At 42.1% G+C, this 22001-nt stretch overlaps 1 protein-coding gene across 4 annotated transcripts in view; it reads right to left on the bottom strand.

The window, feature by feature from the left end:
• Positions 1-22001, bottom strand: part of MTMR14 (myotubularin related protein 14) — a 111399-nt gene that overhangs the window by 10596 nt on the left and 78802 nt on the right. For 2 of the 4 annotated variants that reach the window (XM_087954489.1, XM_087954491.1), the window contains one exon: positions 7037-7180. The exons of the other annotated variants lie outside the window; for them this stretch is intronic. In XM_087954489.1, coding sequence (XP_087810615.1) covers positions 7037-7180 — 144 coding nt within the window. The remainder of the gene's footprint in view (positions 1-7036; positions 7181-22001) is intronic. 4 annotated transcript variants of the gene reach the window in all.

The raw sequence follows: 22001 nt of genomic DNA on the forward strand, positions 1-22001 counted from the left end.
CACAACACACCATGGATGTAAATATTGATCTTTTTATTAAAAAAAGCAACTTTTATCCAAAATCAGGCAAAGCAAGCAGATTGAGTCGCTCACAGAATCATTCAGTGATCTATCTAGCTGCCATCGGCTAGCTCAGTCTCTCAAATTTGCTTGACGTGAGTCTCCACTGAATTTGCTTTCAAGCAAACCTTCAGTCCTAAGGGAGGTTCGGCTGTGCTTAGCTAGAAAACAAGAAATCCAACCATTTCCTGCTTCCTAGCTAATCTAAATCTCTTAGCACAGCAGAACAGATGATGGTCAGAAAAAGGAAAAATAGCAACTTAGCTGACAAGTTTGCTGGGTAAGGAGTGAGTGGGAGGGGAGAGTTCCCGCAGGCCATGTGGGTGGCACAGTCCTTGTGTTTCTGCACAGCCTGGATTAATTGCTTTGGGGGGGGGTGCTCTGGGGGTGAGATTTCTCTGCGGCCCACCAAAATTTTCTCACGGCCCACCGGTTGGCGACCGCTGCTTTACAGAGTGATCAGAACATCAACAGCAATGCCAAACCTGTCAAACTGAAAGCTTCAAAGGGGCTTTTTTGGAACCTTGTAGGGTTCATAAATTCCATAGGAAGTATTACTGTATTTGGTCCTCTATTCAGAAAATTAAAGATGACAAAAGTATTTATTTCACTCCAGTTTTTTCTCCTATCCTAACATCTGGCTCACTGTAATCTGTTCTAGGGGTATGCCTAGCATATCTGGTAGAAATATTCTGAACCCCAAACATAACTCATGGATTCCAAGAGTTTGTGCTGAGAACCTAACATTATTTTTTATTTCACCTTGGAGCAAAAGGTAGATGTTTTGAGTGGTGGTATTTCAAGTGATGTTGTAGAAAACAGATTTTAAAAGAGGATTCCAAGCTCAACATGTGCCGTTTTGAATACTCTGCCTGATGTTAAGTTTTGGAACAAAACACAGAACCCATTTTAAGCTTTGTTTTAATGGAACTCAGCAAACTCAACCAGCAGAAGGTTCTGAGTTGCGTTTTGTTCTGTGCTCCAACAAAAACCATGTTTTGCAATATCATTCACATCCTTAGCCTGTTTCTATGTTAATCTGCACATTATTTCCTTTCTTCCTATTTCCTTGAGTTTGTGGACTGCTTTAATCCAAGCAACTAATATTCCCTCAACACATGAAATTTGTGTGCATTTTTTCCCAGCTTATACCCTTTTTAGTGCATATTTCACAGGATGTAATTTTTTTCACAAGTATTTTTTTTTCTCCTGTATGTTTATACACATTTTCCTCAACACATTTTTTTTTTGGTGCATATCTTTTTAAAAAATTGTGAAAACAGCATAAAAATACTCCAAAGGGTGGGTTTGGGTCTATAAGTTTGCATACAGATTCAGAGGTGTGAATTGGGGACATGCACATTAAAAAATGGAAACCAAACTAAATCCTCTGTCAATGCTAAAGCAGGATAATTAACAAGAGTCTAAATAGGGTTCAACCTGACTAGGAGAAAGATGCTGAAGCAAAATCCTGTACTCCTCTACCATCACCTTCTTCTCAGCTAAATTGTTGGGTTAATGACATGCCGGAGATCTCTATTGGTAATCCAGAGCTTCATTGTTTTAATATGAACGCTGCCTTCCCATAAATCAAATATCCTAGAAGTCATTATCCTAAGGCCACCTCTTCAGAATGACAGAATAACGAAGTAGCCTTGGAATTTAATCAATTCCAATTTTACAACAGAAACACGAGCATCAAAACCTGAAGCCCTTCGAGGAGGCAGCGAGAAGAGAGAGAGATGCAATTATCTGAAGCAAGAACAATGCCACTCTTCCCATCTCTCAAATTTGTAAGACGCAGCTGAGAGAGGTCAATGCCACCCAGATAGATATTGAAGATACAACTCCGCTTATCCCAGCTGTACTGAAGTTAGTGTATCTTCTGCTTGCATTATATACCGAGCCACTTTTTTTTTGGGGGGGGGGGAGGTGTTAGTTTCAAGAGTAAGATTATTATGGTCTGTTAATTTCTTCTCGAAAGACTTTCCTAACTCAAGATTCATCCATTCTTCATTACAAGGAAGCACTTTCAGCACAGCAAGCCTCTCGGACTCAAGTGGAACTATCTATTATTGCCCAGACCATCCGTTCAATTAGTAGGGTACAATATGGCTTGTGTACCAAAACTACCACGGCATGCACAGGTTTTGATCCCGCCCCCGGTCATATGTTTTAATGAATCCCCAAGGCCAGGGGTGTCAAACTCATGGCGGTGTCATATGAGGTATTGCGACTTTTCCCCTTCGCTAAACTGGGCATGGGCGTGGCCAGTGTGTGACATTTGACAGCTCTGCCCTAGGTGAACAGAAACTGGAATAGTATCTATATGGTAAAAATTATGACCTACAAGGTCCCTTCCAATTCTGATTACCTGTTATTTGTTATCTCTGTTAATTAAAAGTAATATCTTCCTGCAAATTTGAATATATACTTACTATTATTTATGTGCAATAGTTAACCTACATTAAGACACTTCCTTCAGAACAAATAAGTTCAAAGCATTTCCTGTTGCCATCTAAGAATCCTTCTGTTCTTGTTTTGGGAATTTTCCCTTTTACTCTTCCTTGCAGAATTCTTCCAAAAAAAAAGGACATTTTCCTAGGTCACTTTGCGTTCAATGCATGTTTGGGACGTCTCCACAGACTTTCAGCCCTGTTCAGGTCTGGGGACTGTGAAGACCATTCAAACACCTTTGTAGATACGTTTCAGATCATTCCTTTGCTGAAGTACCCAACATCTTTAATTTCTACACTGGCCATAAGATAGTAGTTTCTTAGGATAGATATGCTGACATTTAGATGAGTCTATTCATCCTTCCACCCACATGGTGTTTCTTGTGCCACCTCAAAGTTGTTGGGCATACAGCCCCAAGCCCAACAACTGACAAATTCTTCATCCTTTTTTCCTGCAAGAATATTGGGTATGGCTATGGGCATATTATTGTTTCATCAATCCAATCATTTTATTCTAAAACATTTCAGGCTTATCAAGGTTTGGATATAGAGAAGGTTAATTGTGGGTCAGGGTTGGCTTGTGGGGTCCGTGCTGCTTTCTGAGCTTGGTTGGTTGCTGCAGACATTTCATTATCAAAAGGGTAATGAAGGGACATGACGGCAGTATTTGAGAGGCTATCACAATTTGATTAATTTATTTATTTTATTAATTTATTTTCCAAAGCACCAGAGGGCAGGACAAGAAAGAATGGATGGAAGCTAATCAAGGAGAGAAGCAACCTGGAATTAAAAACTTCCTAACAGTAAGGACCATTAACCAGTGGAATGGCTTACCTTCAGAAGTTGTGGGTGTTTCATCATTGGAGGTTTTTAAGAAGAGATTGGATAACCATTTGTCTGGAATGGTATAGGGCAGTGATGGCTAACCTTTTCAGCTTGGTGTGTCGAAAATCGGGAAAAAGTATAGCCTTCCTCGGGTCGTGTGTCACTTCAAGAAATATCAATAATTTGGTTTATGATGGACTGGGCTGGGGTGATCACACAGGGCTGTGAAACTCGTCTCCCTGGTCTCAGGGCTGCAGGTGCAGGATGTGGGGATCGGAAGGCCACCTTACAGGGCTGTGAACCTCATGGATCTCTTTTCCTCCTGTAGCATTCCTGAGGTAATGAAACTGACAAACCTCAGTTTATGGCGGTTAAAACTGGTTCTCTGCTGCAAAGATCTTGTGGCAGCGGTGACACCACGCCTCCACGCAACAAGCAGGGAGCAGGGATTGGAGCTGAGCCTCTAAATGTGCAGGTTTTCCCCACACCAACAGGTGTGTCAGTCAAAGTGCCTCGGCGTGTCACGAGTGACACGTGTGTCATAGGTTAGCCATCACTGGTATAGGGTCTCCTGCTTGAGCAGTGGGTTGGACTAGAAGACCTCCAAAGTCCCTTCCAGATCTATTCTGATTGATGGTAACTTCATGGGTACAAGGTTTTATCAAGATTGCCTTCTGCGTGCTTTAGACAATTCTATTTATGATGAAGTTGGAGAGAAAGTTTCCTTCTCAAAACTCTCCTGCGTAGATCATTGCACTGTATAGGTAATGCTGTAAAATGTGGACTTGTTGACATCTATCCCAGCGTCAGTGGTTTTTTTTGCAGTCACTTGTTGGTTCAGCTTTGCAGATATGGCCAGTTTGGGAGCACTTCTAGCAGATATCTTTCTTGATGTTCTATATATTGCCTTGATTTCTGCAGTTCCACCTAACTCCCGTTTCCTAAACACACTTCTCTCATTGAAACTGCCAGCTGAAGCATTTAGATGTTTTTCTTATAACCAGCCCCTATTTTGTAAGGGTGAGTTCCTTCATTTTCAAATGCTCAAACAGCTACTTAAGGAAACTCATAGTAGCAGACAGTAGACAGAGCAGCAATTGCAAACTGAGGGGACAGAAGTTTCGGAGAATTTGGCTCGCTTATGGAACTATCATTGTTTTTGGCTAATAATAGGCTTCATGAATCAGTCACGTATTTGGGCTTTCTCAGTAACAGTTTAAAACGTACCACTGAATCAACTGGAAGGGTGTCGCAGTGGTTAGAATGCAGTACTGTGGGCTACTTCTGCCAAATGACAGCAATTTGGCATTTCGAATCTCACCGGACTCAGCCTTCCATCCTTCCGAAGTCAGTAAACGAGGAGCCAGATTGCTGGGGGCAATAGGCTGACTCTGTAAACCACTTAGAGGGGGCTGTAAAGCACTGTGAAGCGGTATATAAGTCTAAGTACTACTGCTATTTTCTTACTCTGAATCTGTATACGGCACACAAACAGTGAGCATGCATTCAGATTTGCAGAAAGATGAGGTGTTTTTTCTTTGTACCGCCTATAGATTATGTTAGCTTCTACTTACCTAGGGATTTCGGGGTGTGTGTGGGGGGTGTTCCTCAACTTACAACCATCCATTTAGTGATTGTCAGAAATTACAACGGCACTGAAAAAAGTGACTTTCACACTTACAACCCCATGGTCAGGTGATCAAAATTCAGATGCTTGGCAACTGGCTCATATTTATGACCGTTGCTTTGTCCCAGAGTCACGCAATCACCGTTAGCGACCTTCTGACAAGCAAAGCCAATGGGAAAGGCAGATTCACTTAACCGTGTTACTGACTTAGCAACTGCAAAGATACACTTAGCAACAACGGTGGCAAGAAAGGCCGTAAAATGGGGGCAAAGCTCACTTAACAACTGCCTTGCTCAGTAAAAGAAAATTCAGGCTCAATTGTGGTCCTAAGTGGAGGACTACCTGTGATTGAAAGATCAACATTTGAGAAAGAGGCCCCAATTTTTTTGTGTGCGGTTGTAGAATGAAGAACCATGGACGATAGGGCACTAGAGGTTCTGCAGGCAGTTCCAACTCATTACCTTCGCACAATTCCTTCCCGTGGAGGGGACAGAAATTGCAGTATGAGAAAAAAAAAAAGGATATTCAGGGTTTTGCAGCATTGATTCAGCGCCAGAAAAATAAACACGGATGGCTGATGCTTCATTTAACATCTTTATAAACATAATAAGTAGATTTTACAAACCAGCTGTAGATTTCTCCAACATGGAGCAAACTCAGACAGAAACATGTTGCAAGTAACTTCAGGAGCTACTCAGGAGTTAAGAAACAGACATCAGTTTCACTTTAGTTCAGCAGGCAGGCAGGCAGGCAGGCAGGCAAGCAAGTTAGTTTCATCTTCAATAGACAGACTCCGAGCTTAATATAGAGCCCCGCCTAGGCTACTTCTAGTTTCAGTTTCCAAGCACTTCTCATTGGCTGACTTTAGTTGCTATGCCCATTCATTGGCTGACCTTGTTACCATGCCCTATTCCAGTTCATGAATCTACTCTGACAAAGGAGCGCGATTTAACTAACGCTGGTGAGATGCTCCAAAGGTAGATGGTGAGCAACGGTCAAGAGAGGCTTTGTGATGATGGGCTGGTAAAGAACAAAGCCTAGCCTGTGTTGGTGTGATAGATGCTTTTTCTCAAATGTACTTCCCGAGCGTCTTTTAGCACGCAGATGGCTATTTGCAAAGGGGGAATGAGTGGCCAAGTTGCCCTCTAAAGAGGCAAGAACAGTTGGCCATCTCACAACACTCGTCCTGGCCTGGCACTTAGAACATTATCTTTCAAAATGAGATACATTTATTAACAGATAATGTGGGGGATATCTCTCCTTTTGGAGCACAGTGGCTACAACAGTTCTTGGCCGAAATACATAGGATTGGATTGTAAGAATAGAAAGGAAACAAGATTTTAACTGTCTGCTTATCCTTTTGCTGACTTTGTGAAGGACACTGGAAAGAAAGGAAGGAAAAAAGAAAAGAAAAGAGAATCCCTACGCCTAAGAAGAGATCACCTTAGAAAATAATCCAAGGGAATACTTTAGCTCAAAGAATGCAGCTTCAACAAATTAAATCCTTGAAAGGAGGCTCGCGATCTCAAGGGCTCCATGGAAGACGTTAATAATGAGGAAGGCTAAGTTAATAAAAAGCCCACGCTGGAAAATAAATGGGTAAGAAGTGCACAGCAGTTGGTGGGTGTGCCCCTAGTGGGGCTTGGAGGGACAGAATTTGAATTTGACAGGTAGGATCCAAGCCTCCAAGGTCTACTTACGGTACGCAACGCTTTGCAAAAAAAAAAAAAAAAAAGTATTTTGATGGATGTAAAAAAGTCCACAGGTATCTGAGGATCACATGAGCTACGTATATCTGGCCCCAGGACTTGAGGAAAAGCCAATCGGGTTGCCAGCCAAGCCATGGTTTTCCCAGGCAGGGATTTGTAAGAAACCCTTAACCTATGACCAATGAGCCAGCAAGCCTAGATTGATTATATCAGACTTGACCGGGTAAGTGGCTCCTGAGGATCTTAGGAAGATGCATTTGTCTGGACCGGTTCTTTTAATTCTAGGATGCCTGGGACTGAACCAGAGACCTCCAACATGCAAAGCAGGGTCCTTCCATTCACAGATCTCAAGCACTTACAAGGAACTGTTAGGGAGCTCATCTGGGAAGCTGCAAAGAGAAGAGGAGTCAGTCTGCTCCTGTATACTGCCGCTCCCTGTTACCATCTGCCAGCTGCCAAAGTCGGTGGAGATGGAGGATCCGGGAAGAGAAAGGTCAGTTGATCTGAAGCAGAGAGAGAGGAGATGATGCAAATCAGTGGCTTCGTTCAGGTCTTCTGCTAAAAAAAAAAGGTTCACTGGCGGTTTTAGCACCTTAAAAAAGTTACACGGCAATGCAAACTGTCAGGCAGGGGGGCATTTAAAAAAAAGAGAGAGAGAGAGAGAGAGAGAGATGGAGGACCACAGAGCCCATGAAGCTTCCCTGTAAGAGTGAAAGACATGCCAAAGAAAAGTACTCTAGTTCAAAGCAGGTGAATTGAGCCAAACCAGGCAGTGGTCATTTTGGAGCTGCAAGATCCAATAGCCATCATGCTTAAGAGCCCAAGAAATGGATGCTGTGTCCCTACAAGTGCATACCCACGCTGTGTCCTACAAGCCCCTCCCCCAATTGCTCATGTTCTGTAGGGCACAAGCTGAGCTTTCTGGCCCTTCCCAGCCAGAGGAGAGCTCCCAACCTGAAGCAATATCCCCCATTTTCTGGGAAACAACAGCCCTTTCCAGACAGGGCTTGGATTGTAAAAGCAGGCATCTGAGTAGGTGGAAGGCAAAAAACAAACAAACACAGAATTTAAGGAAAGAAGGTGATTTGGTGGCAGTAAAGTGGAGAACTCTTCAGAGGGTGCGGATCTTAAATCTTCCAACAAGATACTTTTCAAAATCTGTCATCTACATTCTTCCTGCTGTTCCAGGAGGCAGAGCCGGTTGGTAGACTGTGTTAGTATTAAATCATAATACAAGCCGGGCAATTTGGATGAAGGAAAGCCAAAAGAAACCCAGAAGCGTCGATTGTGCAATAGCAAGCTCACAAGGAGAGCATTTAAAAAACAAAACAAAACACGATCCTTCAGAATATTTATTTCAATTGGAGGTGACAAACCTGATTTATGGTAATACTGGATGCCTTACCTGAAGGGTCATTTGTATGTAACAAGGAACAATCCAGATTATTAATTTGAAAAGGCAACTATAGTACAGATAAATCAATGGTCTTCCATTTTTAGCAGGTGCCACCTTCACACACCTCCCCTTGCTATCCTACAATATTGCCATTTCTGACAAAAGCAGGAAAGCGATGTGCTTTCAAATTTTTTATTGAGTCCAGACCACTGCCTGGATAATCTGGTCATGGTGATTCAGTGATTTAAGATGCAAGTACAGTTAGTCCTCGACTTACGACCACAACTGAGCCCAACATTTATGTTGCTAAGTGTTGGGTGAGTTTTTTGTTAGGTGAGTTTTCCCCATTTTACAACTTTCTTGCCACAGTTGTTAAATGAATCATTGCAGTGTTTAAGTTAGTAACAAGGTTGTTAAGTGAATCTGGCTCCCCCATTGACTTTGCTTGTCAGAAGGTCACAAAAACTGTTCACTTGGCCCCGGGATACCGCAACTGTCATAAATTTATGAACCAGTTGTCAAGCATCCAAATTTTGATCATGTGACCATGGGGGAAATGTTGCAATGGTCGTAAAAGTGTGAAAAACGATCGTAAGTCACTTTTTTCCAGTGCCGCTGTAACTTTGAAAGGTCACTAAGTGAACTTAGAACTAAGGAGAAATTTCCTGACATTTAGATCAATTAATCAGTGACACAACTTGCCTCCAGAAGTTGTGAATGCTCCAACACTGGAAGATTTTAAGAAGAGGTTGGATAACCCTTTGTCTGAAGTGGTGTAGGGGGGTTGGGCTAGAAGACCTCCAAGGTCTCTTCCAACTCAGTCTGTTAACAGTGGTTAAGTCAAGGACTACCTGAAGTAGCTTTGTATTTATTGACTCCTGGACTTTTCAAGGTTATAACATACAAATGAGAATAAAAAGCTTTTTAATTTTTTGTCCAATGGTTTATCCAAAAACATAACTGACAGGGCTTAGGTAACGGATCGCCTGCAATTGGTCATAATGGCTAATGGGATATTCCCCTGAAATTCTCCATCCCTGCTCTCCTGAATCCTGAACGTTGAATCTCCACATAGGCACTGTGACTAATAGTAACTGATGTTAGTTATCAGAGGACATCCATTCTGACTTCCCACATGCCAAGACCAGGAATCTGTTGGCAGCCTTTTTCCTAGGATAATTCTGGAGGAGATGTGAATTTGTCTATAAAGAAAAAAAATCCATGCCAGGAATGAAGAGGGACCTTCACAGTCAACTTCAGCTAACTTAGAAGAGAATGATCCGTGCACACACACGTTCGCTACCGCTTTAACCTAATCCTGCAAAGCTTTTTCTCCGGTAATATCACACTACTAACTAGAGCATACAAAACATTTGCTAGACCAATACTTGAATACAGCTCATCTGTCTGGAATCCGCATTACATATTGGATACAGTCGAGAAAGTCCAGAAATATTTCACGAGAAGAGTTCTCCACTCCTCTACTCGTTGCAGAATACCTTATGCCACCAGACTCGAAATTCTAGACCTAGACAACCTAGAACTCCGCTGCCTTTGGTCCAATCTAAGTATAGTACATAAAATTATCTACTGCAATGTCCTACCTGTCAATGAATACTTCAGCTTCAACCATAACAACCATAACAATACAAGAGCACACAATAGATACAAACTCAAGGTAAACCGCACCAAACTTGATTGCAGGAAATACGACTTCAGCAACAGAGTGGTTAATGTCTGAAATACTCTACCCGACTCTGTAGTTTCTTCCCCAAACCCCAAAAACTTTAACCTTAGACTGTCTACTATTGACCTCACCCCTTTCCTAAGAGGTCTCTTTAGGGAGCGTGCATAAGCGCACCAACGTGCCTACCGTCCCTGTCCTATTGTTTCTTTCTTATTCGTATCCATTAAATGTATTCATCATCATGCTTTTACTTATACCTGTTATCTAATACTTGCTTGACAAAGAAATAAATAAACAAGCAAATAAATAAATAAATCTAGAAGGCCACTTCCCTCTGCTTTGAAGAGATCTGAAATCTGCACTTCCCTTGAAGAGAAGGAAAGCCGGCAAAATCTTGCTTACAAGGAGCTACTTAACAGAACTGAAAAGTATGTAAAGGAACATGGGTTTGACTGAGAGAAAGTGGAGGGAAATGTTAAGAGTCTATAAAAAGGATGTCTGCATCTTGGGAAAACAGAAAGCTTGAGGAAGAAACTTAAAACACAACTCCACCTAGATTGTGTTGAGTATGAAACGAAAGCGGGGTGGGGGCTCTGACAGGCTTTCAAGAGTCTATTAGTGCCCCAGCTGCATTAAAGGACATTGCAAGACTCCCATGGATCCCCGTTTCCTGACCTCGCCCACCTCAAATGGTTGACAGCGGGGCAGCATTGTGGGAGAATTGGCTGAACAAGGAAACCTGCGTGTTGGGGGAAATTGATGGACCAGAAGGGGTCAGGCGTTAATGGCTCCCTGATGTAACCAACACACCAGCACAGGGTTTCTTTCATTGAAGTCATAGCAACCGTCTCCTCCTTGTGCAAGGGTAGAGAGGGCCTTGCAATTGTTACAACAAGATCGTTTTGGGAGTAGAAGAAAGAGTGGCGGCAAATGGCTGAACCCAGAATAGAGAAGAATTATTCAGTGACTGGAACAGCAGTTGTGTCCTGGGACTGAGGTAAGAGAAATAGAGGTCCAGATTAGTTAAGGATTAACTACTTAGTTAAGAAGGTTGCAGGGCAGCCAAGAGGTCTTCTGCAATAGGAATGGTAGAAAAGACTGCTTCATCTAAGAGGAATTACCTCAGAAGAAATTCTCTATGGAGGAATTACCTCCATAGACATTTACCTCAGAAGAAGTTAGCAACAGGTATAGTTCTCTTGATTGTCAGAGGTCCAGATCAGTGTTTCCCAACCTTGACTATTTTAAGATGTGTGGACTTCCACTCCCAGAATTCCTCAGCCAACATGGCATATATAATGGCTGAGGAATTATGGGAGATGAAGTCCACACATCTTAAAAGTAGGCATGGTTAGGAAACGTTAATCTAGACTGAACCCTTATAGCAAAAGAACAAAATAATGGGGTAGGAATAAAGGGACAGAATGGGACTGAAGAGCTATAGATAAGACTTCATCGTACATATATATTGCTCCAGACATAATCAAACTTTCCAAAAAATCTAGGGCTTCCCCTTTTTTTACATTCATACATTCACACCAGAGAGGTTTGCAATCAAGCAGTCCAATTAAGAACTATAATTTGGAAAGCCAGTGGAATGCAAGAAGCAAAGGAGATACTGCGGGTTTCTTCATCAGCAAAATCAAAAGAAAAAGAAATAAATGCCAGTGTCCTAGAATGTTCTACTTGCATGAAAAAGGAAGATTACAACAAGTTTCTAGTCCGTAAGATTTTAGAGAAGAATTGAAGAAATAACATTGAGAAAAGGAGAAATTGAGAAGATCGTCCATGAGACAAGCTTGATGAGTCCAGTTCATCTTCCTAGAATTTGTTGTGGTTAGCTGGCAGCAGGTGCAGATGGTTGAGGAGACCAAGGACTCTGATGATGGGCCAAGATCATCAAGGAGCGGACTGCTGCCTTCAGAGATGGTGGGGGCTGGCAGCAGTGATGAGGAGGTTCCCGAGGAGCCTATGCCAAGCGCGCATGAGCGCAGGATGATTTGTAGAAGAGAACAGCTGGAGCAGCACAGGCGACTCAGGAGTAAGGATGCAACGTAATGGCCCCTCCCTCCAGGGAATATAAGCCTGGTTTCAAAAGGTTTTTGCCTTTGCAAGAAGGCAAAAACGCTCTAAGGACCCAGCACTATGTGTAGAAACTCCGGCTTATTTGAAGAATTCTGTCAAGGTTTTTCTGGTTGGACTAATTGGTTGCAAGCCATCTTTTATTTACAAAGAAGTTTATTTGTAGATTAAAGCTGTGAAGGTTTGAGTTGCTATGTTTGTTTGAGATTTTCTTCCTGGTAACAGGGTTGGGTCAGAACAGAATTAGATACTCGTTGTTCTCTTGCCTAAGTACAAATTACTGTAAGGGCTCAGCTTGAAGATATAATAAATTAGCATTCTCAGAATAGCTGTTCAAATACTTATGGGAAGCCACATATAATATGTGTGAGCAACAGCACCTTCCGTTCATGTACCACAACAACGGGCATTAAGAGATAATAAGTATTCTTAATGACTAGCAGCCACTAATAATACACAGTACATTTTGTCTAACTTTCCTTTTCAAGCTATCCAAGTTGACTCAAACTATAATAATGGAGAGCAGCAAATCTGTAGTAATGGGATTGAGAGTGATATGTCAGAGTGGAACTGAAATAAAAGTTGATGAAAAGGAAATCTCAAATCCTGGGGAAATGGAAGGAAATGATAAAGCCATAGAAATAGAGAATGTAATTGGTGGAAATATTTAAATATGGATCTGGTTTGCGTATGGAGCCACTGTAAGACTTACTGTGTGTGAGAGAAAGGGAGGGAGGGGGAGTGAGAGGAGGGGATTAGGGTTAGAGAACTGCATTTATGCCTGATGATTGGAAAAATGTGGTGCAAAGATCACATAATTCATACAAAAACTACAGGAGCATTACAGGTAGTCCTCATTTAATGACCATAACTGAGATTGGCAATTCTGTTGCTGGGGGGTGGGGGGGATTAGGTCAGGCACGGGAGAGAAAGCCAACAGAAATCACTTTCCTATGGGAAAATGCTTTATTTTGATTTTTTAAATTAGATTTTAAAATTTGGATACCAGAGGGAACTAAAGATTAAACTAAAGACCACATAAATCCAACCTGCAATTATAAAATGAAGAAAACTACCGTATATGCCGGCGTATAAGACGACCAGCGTATAAGACGACCCCCAACATTTCCACTCAAAATATAGTTTGTTATATACTCGCCCCCTCTTCCGCACACCTTCCACTTTTGCACTTTTTTTTTTTTTTTTGAGGCACTTTTGTCTACCATGGAAACGAATCCCGTGAAGCTGAAAGGGCAGCCAGCCTTCTCCCAGCTCCCAAGGAAAAGAGGCTCGAGACCGCCCGGGCTCCGCTGAGGTATCCGGCTGGGGCTGTCAGGAGTTGTTATCACTGGCGCGGCTCGCGGCTCCAGTCCCGCGTTGCCTCGGGAAGGGAAAGGCAAAAGGAAGAGCCGCGGCTTTTACCTTTCCCTTCCCGAGGCAACGCTGGGACTGGAGCCGCGCGGAGCCGCGCCAGCGGTAACAACTCCTGACAGCCCCAGCCGGATACCTCAGCGGAGCTTGGGCGTGCGAGCCTCGCTTCCTTGGGAGCTGGGAGAAAGGCTGGCTGCTCCTTTCGGCTTCACGGATTCGCTTCCACGGTGCGCTAAAGTGCCTCAGCCGCGGGCAGCCGCAGTGCTTCCCAATTACTATTTGCTGGCGTATAAGGCGACCCGGCATATAAGAACTGACCCCCAATTGGAAGCATCTTTTCAGGGCAAAAGTGTCTTATCTGTGCAACGATTACCTGCTCAAAAACATAAAGGGAACACAAAAATAATACACCCTAGATCTGAATGAATGAAATATTCTTATTAAATACTTTGTTCATTACATAGTTGAATGTGCTGACAACAAAATCACACAAAAATTATCAATGGAAATCAAATTTCGCAACCCATGGAGGTCTGGATTTGGAGTTACACTCAAAATTAAAGTGGAAAAAAACACTACAGGCTGATCCAAATTTGATGTAATGTCCTTAAAACAAGTCAAAATGAGGCTCAGTAGTGTGTGTGGCCTCCACGTGCCTGTATGACCTCCCTACAATGCCTGGGCATGCTCCTGATGAGGTGGATGGTCTCCTGAGGAATATCCTCCCACACTTGAACTAAAGCATCCCCCAACTCCTGGACAGTCTGTGGTGCAACATGGCGGTGGTGGATGGAGCGAGACATGATGTCCCAGATGTGCTCAATTGGATTCAGGTCTGGGGAACGGGCGGGCCAGTCCATAGCATCAATGCCTTCGTCTTGCAGGAACTGCTGACACACTCCAGCCACATGAGGTCTAGCATTGTCTTGCATTAGGAGGAACCCAGGGCCAACCGCACCAGCATATGGTCTCACAAGGGGTCTGAGGATCTCATCTTGGTACCTAATGGCAGTCAGGCTACCTCTGGCGAGCACATGGAGGGCTGTGCGGCCCCCTAAAGAAATGCCACCCCACACCATTACTGACCCACTGCCAAACCGGTCATGCTGGAGGATGTTGCAGGTAGCAGAATGCTCTCCACGGCGCCTCCAGACCCTGTCACGTCTGTCACATGTGCTCATTGTGAACCTGCTTTCATCTGTGAAGAGCACAGGGCGCCAGTGGCGAATTTGCCAATCTTGGTGCTCTCTGGCAAATGCCAAACGTCCTGCACAGTGTTGGGTTGGAAGCACAACCCCCACCTGTGGACGTTGGGCCCTCATACCACCCCTCATGGAGTCTGTTTCTGACCATTTGAGCAGCCACATGCACATTTGTGGCCTGCTGGAGGTCATTTTGCAGGGCTCTGGCAGTGCTCCTCCTGTCCCTCCTTGCACAAAGGCGGAGGTAGCGGTCCTGATGCTGGGTTGTTGCCCTCCTATGGCCTCCTTCATGTCTCCTGAGGTACTGGCCTGTCTCCTGGTAGCACCTCCATGCTCTGGACACTACGCTGACAGACACAGCAAACCTTCTTGCCAGAGCTCACATTGATGTGCCATCCTGGATGAGCTGCAGTATCTGAGCCACTTGTGTGGGTTGTAGATTTCGTCTCATGCTACCACTAGAGTGAAAGCACCGCCAGCATTCAAAAGTGACCAAACCATCAGCCAGAAATCATAGGAACTGAGAACTGGTCTGTGGTCACCACCTGCAGAACCACGCCTTTATTGGGGATGTCTTGCTAACTGCCTATGCTTTCCACCTGTTGCCTATTCCATTTGCACAACAGCATGTGAAATTGATTGTCAATCAGTGTTGCTACCTAAGTGGACAGTTTGATTTCATAGAAGTGTGATTGACTTGGAGTTACATTGTGTTGTTTAAGTGTTCCCTTTATTTTTTTTGAGCAGTGTATTTTAATATCGGGCACACTAAAGGGATCTTGGAGTCTTAGTGGACAACCAGCTAAATATGAGCCAGCAGTGTGCAGCAGAAGCCAAAAAAGCTAATGCAATCCTAAATTGTATTAACAGAGGGATACAATCAAGTTCAAGGGAGGTACTAATACCATTCTATAAAGCCTTAGTAAGACCACACCTAGAGTACTGCATCCAGTTTTAGTCACCACATTACAAAAAAGATGTTGAGATTCTAGAAAAAGTACAGAGACGAGCAACCAGGATGATTAGGGGACTGGAGACTAAAACATATGAAGAATGGTTACAGGAACTGGGCTTGGCTAGTCTAGTAAAGAGAAGGACCAGGGGAGACAGGATATCAGCGTTCCAGTATTTGAGGGGCTGCCACAGGGAGGAAGGGGTCAACCTATTTTCTAAAGCACCTGAAGGCCAGACAAGGAATAATGGATGGAAACTGAACAAGGAGAGATTTAACCTGGAAATAAGGAGAAACTTTCTGACAGTGAGAACAATCAACCAATGGAACAGCTTGTCCTAGGAAGTTGTGGGAGCGCCATCACTTGAGACTTTCAAGAAGAGATTGGACTGCCATTTGTCAGAAATGGTGTAGGGTCTCCCTTTGGGGCGGGGGGTTGGACTAGATGACATACAAGGTCCCTTCCAACTCTGATTATCTGTTATCTGTAAAGAATATTTTTTGAATAATGAACTGGGAAATTAACTTGAATAGGGTTTATGCTTATTGATAAACTGTCTAATTTTTTTATGGAAGAGGAATAAGTTTTACCAGACAAGTCTACCGCTGATTTGAAAAGTGGATTTAAAAATGACAGGCCACAAAATGGAACATGGAAAAAGATGATACATTGGATATACAAATGAAAGCATAGGTCTTACTAATGAAAAAGGATATACAAATAACAAGCTGAAAGAGTGACTTGGATAACTTCCCTATATTGGGTTTACTTGTTAAAGGCTTGTTAAAGTTTTGAAAAATGTGGTGAGAAGGGACAAAGAAAAAATGAAAAGGAATCAATTTTCTATAACAATATTTGAAGGGATTAAAAATTATGATTGCTAGAAGTAAAAGGAAGAAATATAGCGTTTGATCAAGGTTAAAACAGACATGTTATCTCTGGCAACTCTTAACAGATTCTTACTGACACCAGGACTGAAATGATATTGCTTTATGGATTTGTTTATAGATAAGAAGAGATGGGCTACAGGAAAAAAAAAGATTGTTTGTTGCATTTTAAGAGGAGGTAGTAAGTTACTAAAATTGTTTATACTTGCTGTGGTGGTGACTCTTTTTATTCTATTTTTTCAGTTTGCCTTTTTATTGTCTGTATTTATAAATTTTAATCAAACCATTAAAAAAAGACAAAAAAACTTGCAAATGCAATTGTAAAGATTGTGGTCTATCTAATGAAGAAATGCTTCTTCGAAAAATAGAAACTGGCTGTGCGTAAGAGCCTATTCCTGCCCACTATGCTATTTGGAAGTGAGAGAACAGTAGGAGAAATACACTAGTACACTGAATGCACTAATAATGCGGCATCTGAGAAGAGAATGCTGTAAAACAAGAAGAGACGGATTCAAGAATGCAGAGTTTGCTGAATTAACACAGATCCAATTTAAAAATAAGTGGCCGATATAAAAGGAGTTACTATAAGGTGGGTGGGTAATTTTTTTGAGAATGAACAAGTGGTGAGTTTATTTTTTAAATGGCTGGGTCAATAGAAAGTGGAAATTTGTGAATATAATGGTTGGTTGGTTGGTGATGAGATGCTCCAAAAGAACAAAGACAATTTGCATGACGTGATGATTGAAGGTGGTACAGCAAGGGTGTAGAAAAACACGTCCACTCCCATTCTAAAACACCTGGTTACACCCTGTGGGCACCTCCTTAATTTAAAAGCATGTTTTCCTGCCTCACACAGCTACTATAAAATACTGATAGAAGAGAGTATCTGTAGCACAGGGTTGAACTGTGGGGTCCTTGGTGCTCTATAAGCTTACTTGTAGATATTTCATTGCCCAACTAATCAACATCTTAATGTATATAAACAAGAGAGCAAATCCCATTCTGCCCTAGCACTGATGATGTTAAGCAGTTAGGTAATGAAATGTCTGCAAGGAAAAAAAAAACCAAGCTCAAAAAAAACCAAGGACCCCACCATAAAATATCAGGAAAAGGCTTTTTAAAGGAAGTATTGAAAGGTGCTCACACTTGCTCTGTGATACCTGATCCAAAGCACTGCATATTTGTAGGAAGTAGATGAAAGACGAGACAAATGTCACTTGAATGATCTGAAGGGTTTTCAATTCGTTAATAAAAAGTTAGGGCCATCTTTTAGCAGCAGGTATGTGTATGATACCAGGCAAAATTCATTGGTTATCTTCAAAGCATTTTCATCTGAACTTGAAGGCATTAAATTGTTAATAAATCTTAGAATAAGCTTTTTCCATCTTAGTTGCTTCCTCTCCTCAGACTCCTTCCCTAGCTTTCTGTATCAGCTCAAGCACAGGTAGCTGACCTACATCTTCTATAACGAAGACATCTGTTGTCTGATTAATCAAAGGATTAACTCAGTTTTCTACTGCCTTCCATTAGTATTCCCATGCTCAACCATCTCCCTGCTCTGATTTAAGGATTTTGCGTGCTGGATTTAGCTTCATTAGCAATATGTTCCTTTATAAAATCTCTCTGTAACCCTTATTTATTTATTATTAAAGAAAGTGGCATTTCTTTTGTATAAGCTTGTGCTCCTTGTTCTTCTTGTCCTTTGAGCATGCCATAAAGGCCACTTGCTATACAGCAATCCCCCACTGCCAAAAAAAAATTCAGTAACTTCAAGATATGTAGACTTCAATTCCCAGAATTCCCCATGCTGGCTGAGAATTCTGGGAGTTGAAGTCCATAGATCTAAAGAAACATTGCCATGGAACAATTCTGGAGGTGAGCTCTTATTTTCTTGACCTGACCTGTGAGCTTCTGAGAAGTGCTTAGCAAGTCAGTCTGCAGTAGAGAATGTTACACTGGAAACCCTTTAGGTTGATCTACCAAGATTCTTCCTGAACTGGGGATCATCTCAATTGACAGCAGGGGTCTTCAAACTTGGGACTTCAACTCCCAAAATTCCTCCTCCAGTCATGTTAGCTCAGGAATTCTGGGAGTTGAAGTCCACAAGTCTTAAACTTTGCCAAGTTTGAAGACCCTTGATTTACAGCTTCTTTCCTACAGCTGCAAAGGACTTACGTTCTTGCTGAGATATGATGCTGTGGTGTACTCCTTTCCTTTTCTTTTTGACAGTCCTTTCTTTTTAAATCAGGTTGCCTCTCCAAAATAAATAAAAAAAATGTGTTGGAATTCTTCAAGCTTTCTAGCTTGAATTATGTATGTCAATATAGCGCTCACTACTGAAAAGGAGATCGGTGCTATTTATTTCTCTCACGCCATGTTCTAGGCATCTCTCCAGGTTCACTGTTAACTGTTGTGGATATCTAAAAAAAATACTAATGATATATGATATAGTATGATATAATCTACCTACCTATCTACCTATCTGATATTAATACCCCCTTGATATGACCAGAATAACAGACTAACTGAGTTGGAAGGGACCTTGGAGGTCTTCTAGTCCAACCCACTCCTGAGCCAGGAGACCCTGTACCATTTCCAGCAAATGCTTGTCCAATCTCTTCTTAAAACCTCCAGTGTTGGATCATCACTGATTAATGGTTCTAACTGTCATTTCTCCTTAGTTGTAGGTTGCTTCTCTCCTTGATTAGCTGCCATCCATGGCTTCTTGGATGGAAAAAGGGTACTTTACCAGTCTGTAGAACAACGACTGAAATCACCTATTACAACACTTTATCTTGAGATTTCAACTTGAACAGTCAACCATCAACAGACCTCCCATATTAGTTGTAGGATTGCGCAACGCTTTGGATTCCATATGCAGAAGATGCCTCTGAGGGCGTGGGGAGATGAACGCAGCAGCCCTTCTCTGGAACACCTTCAAGGGGCTGGGTCTCACCTTGAGATCACGCAGCAACTGCAGAAGGCAGCCCTGTAATCCCTTGGAAAGGAGGACCCGCTCTGAGATGTTGCAGAAAGCTACGTAGTTAAATCATATTTACATAAGTGCTGGAGATGCTTTCTTTGAACACAGCGTTGCAACAATCCCAGCAAGACTGAACTTCTTTTTTTTTTTTTTAACCAAGAAGACTATTTCTACTCTCAATACATTTTAAAGAACAAAACAGAAGCACTGATTTATTTTATTTTTTTATTTAAAAAGATGGCTGGCCATCTTTAGAGCGTAGCCCTGGGCAGCTCAGAACCAAAATAAAACCACAAAAATTATTAAAAAAAAAACAGAAAAACGAACGTCCTTGTTATGACAGCTTAGTCCTAGACTGCCTTCCCTACAACGAATCCACTTTGGATGCAAGAAACATTCCCAGACCTCTTTCCCAATTTCATGCTCTCAGCATTTTTCCTTTGGGAGCTGGTCCACTTTCCATTTCCTAGGTTTGTTTCTTTCTTTTTCTTTTTTCTTTTGCTTTCAGATCCTAACTAAGCTTATTGTGTAACTACATTTCTTCCGTTGTTCTCTAGTTTTTTTCCCCCTCATTGAAATTCCTTGCAAGTTTGCTTTCAGCTATATCCTTTTTTGAGGATGTCCCACCCATTTTGAGCATTCTTTTTCCATCTATTTCTCCTATCACAGAATCCAACTTATAAATTGCCCCAGGTTTATGAATATCTTTTTTTTTTTTAAACAAGTCCACAAGTCACATCCGGTGTGTGTTTCCTTTAAAATCAGGATCTCTAGCATTATATGAACCCTTTCCTCCAATGCTTCTGCTATATTCAATAAAGAATTCCATTCAGGTTACAAGTAGTCCTCGACTTACCGACAGTTCATTTAGTGACCGTTCGGAATTACAACAGCCCTGAAAAAAGTGACTTAGAACCGTTTTTCACACTTATGTTGCAGCATCCCCATGGTCTCATGATCAAAATTCGGGCACTGATTCATATTTATGACGGTTGCAGTCTCCTGGGGTCAACCTTCTGACAAGCAAAGTCAAAGGGGAAGCCAGATTCATTTAACAACCGGGTTACTAACTTAACTACTGCAGTGATTCACTTAACAACTGTGAATGGTCGTAAAATGGAGCAAAACTCACTTAACAAACATCCCACTTAGCAACATAAATTTTGGGCACAATTGTAAATCATAAGTTGTAAGTCTAGGTCTATCTGTATATTGTTAGGTTAGAAGGTTATAGGGTTAGTTTCACGGGATTTTTTTCCACTAGGTGTAGGTAAATAAAGAATTGGGTTTGAATAAACCTCGTTGTGTTATGTTTGGATTTGGGCCTGGTGGCTGGCGAGAAAACCGTAAGACCACAAATATTGCTTTAATTCATTTTCTTCATTTAACCAAGATGCACTCAACATTATTGCCTAATTAATTCACTTGGATTTCTAAGCAGATGTCAATCATTTTGGCACAAAACACCATTCCTCCCTTTCTTTTGCTTCTATTCTTTTTGAACCAATGATATCCTTTCACTGCTATGTTTCCATCATGGTGGACAGCTCTCCAAGGCTCTTTTATACTGTGAAATCAACAATGCTTGGAAGACAAACAACTAAGCTTGTTTAGGCCTGCTGAGTATTGAGACGGAATGCCACGAGGGAGAATCGGGGCTGTACCTTAGACTTTGCGCACGTGTGCGCGAGCCATAGAGTGTTGGTTACTGGCGACTGCCTGGACTGATCCCTGCATTTCACTTTGCAAGTTTGTTTTGGAAGCGGTTTGCCATTACGTTCTTCCTAGGCAACTGTGGTACACGGAAGAAGTCCCAAGAAGGCACAAGAAGTCAAATTTAGTTCAAACTAAACTTTGCCTTTGCCTAATGCTCATTTTGTTTCCCAAATTTTGAGTGTTAGGTCATAGACCAATCTTTCTCAACCTTCCCCAGCATGCTGGCTGGGGAATTCTGGGAGTTGAAGTCCACACAGCTTAAAGTTACCAATGTTGAGAAAGATTGACCTAGACCAAGCGTCTTCAAACTTGGCAAGTTTAAGACTTGTGGGCTTCAACTCCCAGGATTCCTGAGCTAACATGACTGGAGGAGGAATTCTGGGAGTTGAAGTCCACAAGTCTTAAAGCTGTTGAGACCCCTGACCTAGACAATGGAGACCACGATCTTTGTAAGTCAGTAACAATAAGGTGTTGTTTGTCTTTGCAGTGTCATTTGTCCCCACGTGGATTAATGAGAAGGGTACATTGTCAGAGGATTTTTTTCAGCCTTGGGAGGTGTTTTGGACCAATGCTGAGCCTTGCTCTCTGTTTTCCATCTCTCCTGAAGCTTGTCCATTAAAGTTAATTACAGTACTGTAAATACCTTTCAGTCCTACAGTAAAGGCAATCAAGCTTGTGTTAAGGCACCTCAGGCAATCATATGCTGCCCCCGAAGCCTCAGCCAGCTGAACAAAACTAAAGAGCAGTTAGGGAGCAGAGTGAAACAACAGACCAAAGGAAGGTCTAACAAGAGCACAGTAGTTAGCAGCAGATACTGTAGAAGAGGTATTTCAAACAACTGGCCCCTTGTAAAGAAAGACTGAAATACTTCTCCGTAATCTACTACCAGCACATAACTATGAATCATCAGTTTTCCTGGAGCAGCTCAACTGCTTCCCTGCCAAAATTTATGGTCCTCTTCTGAGCCAGCGTGACAGTTTTGGACTGTGCAGTTAGTTGGATAGTCCAATTTTCAGATCAGAATCACAGTTACTTTATCTGACTGAA

The sequence above is a fragment of the Notechis scutatus genome, chromosome 2 (genome assembly GCF_049901735.1).
Source record: "Notechis scutatus isolate UNSWTSFEM ecotype Mainland chromosome 2, rNotScu1.2, whole genome shotgun sequence".
Lineage (NCBI taxonomy): Eukaryota > Metazoa > Chordata > Lepidosauria > Squamata > Elapidae > Notechis > Notechis scutatus.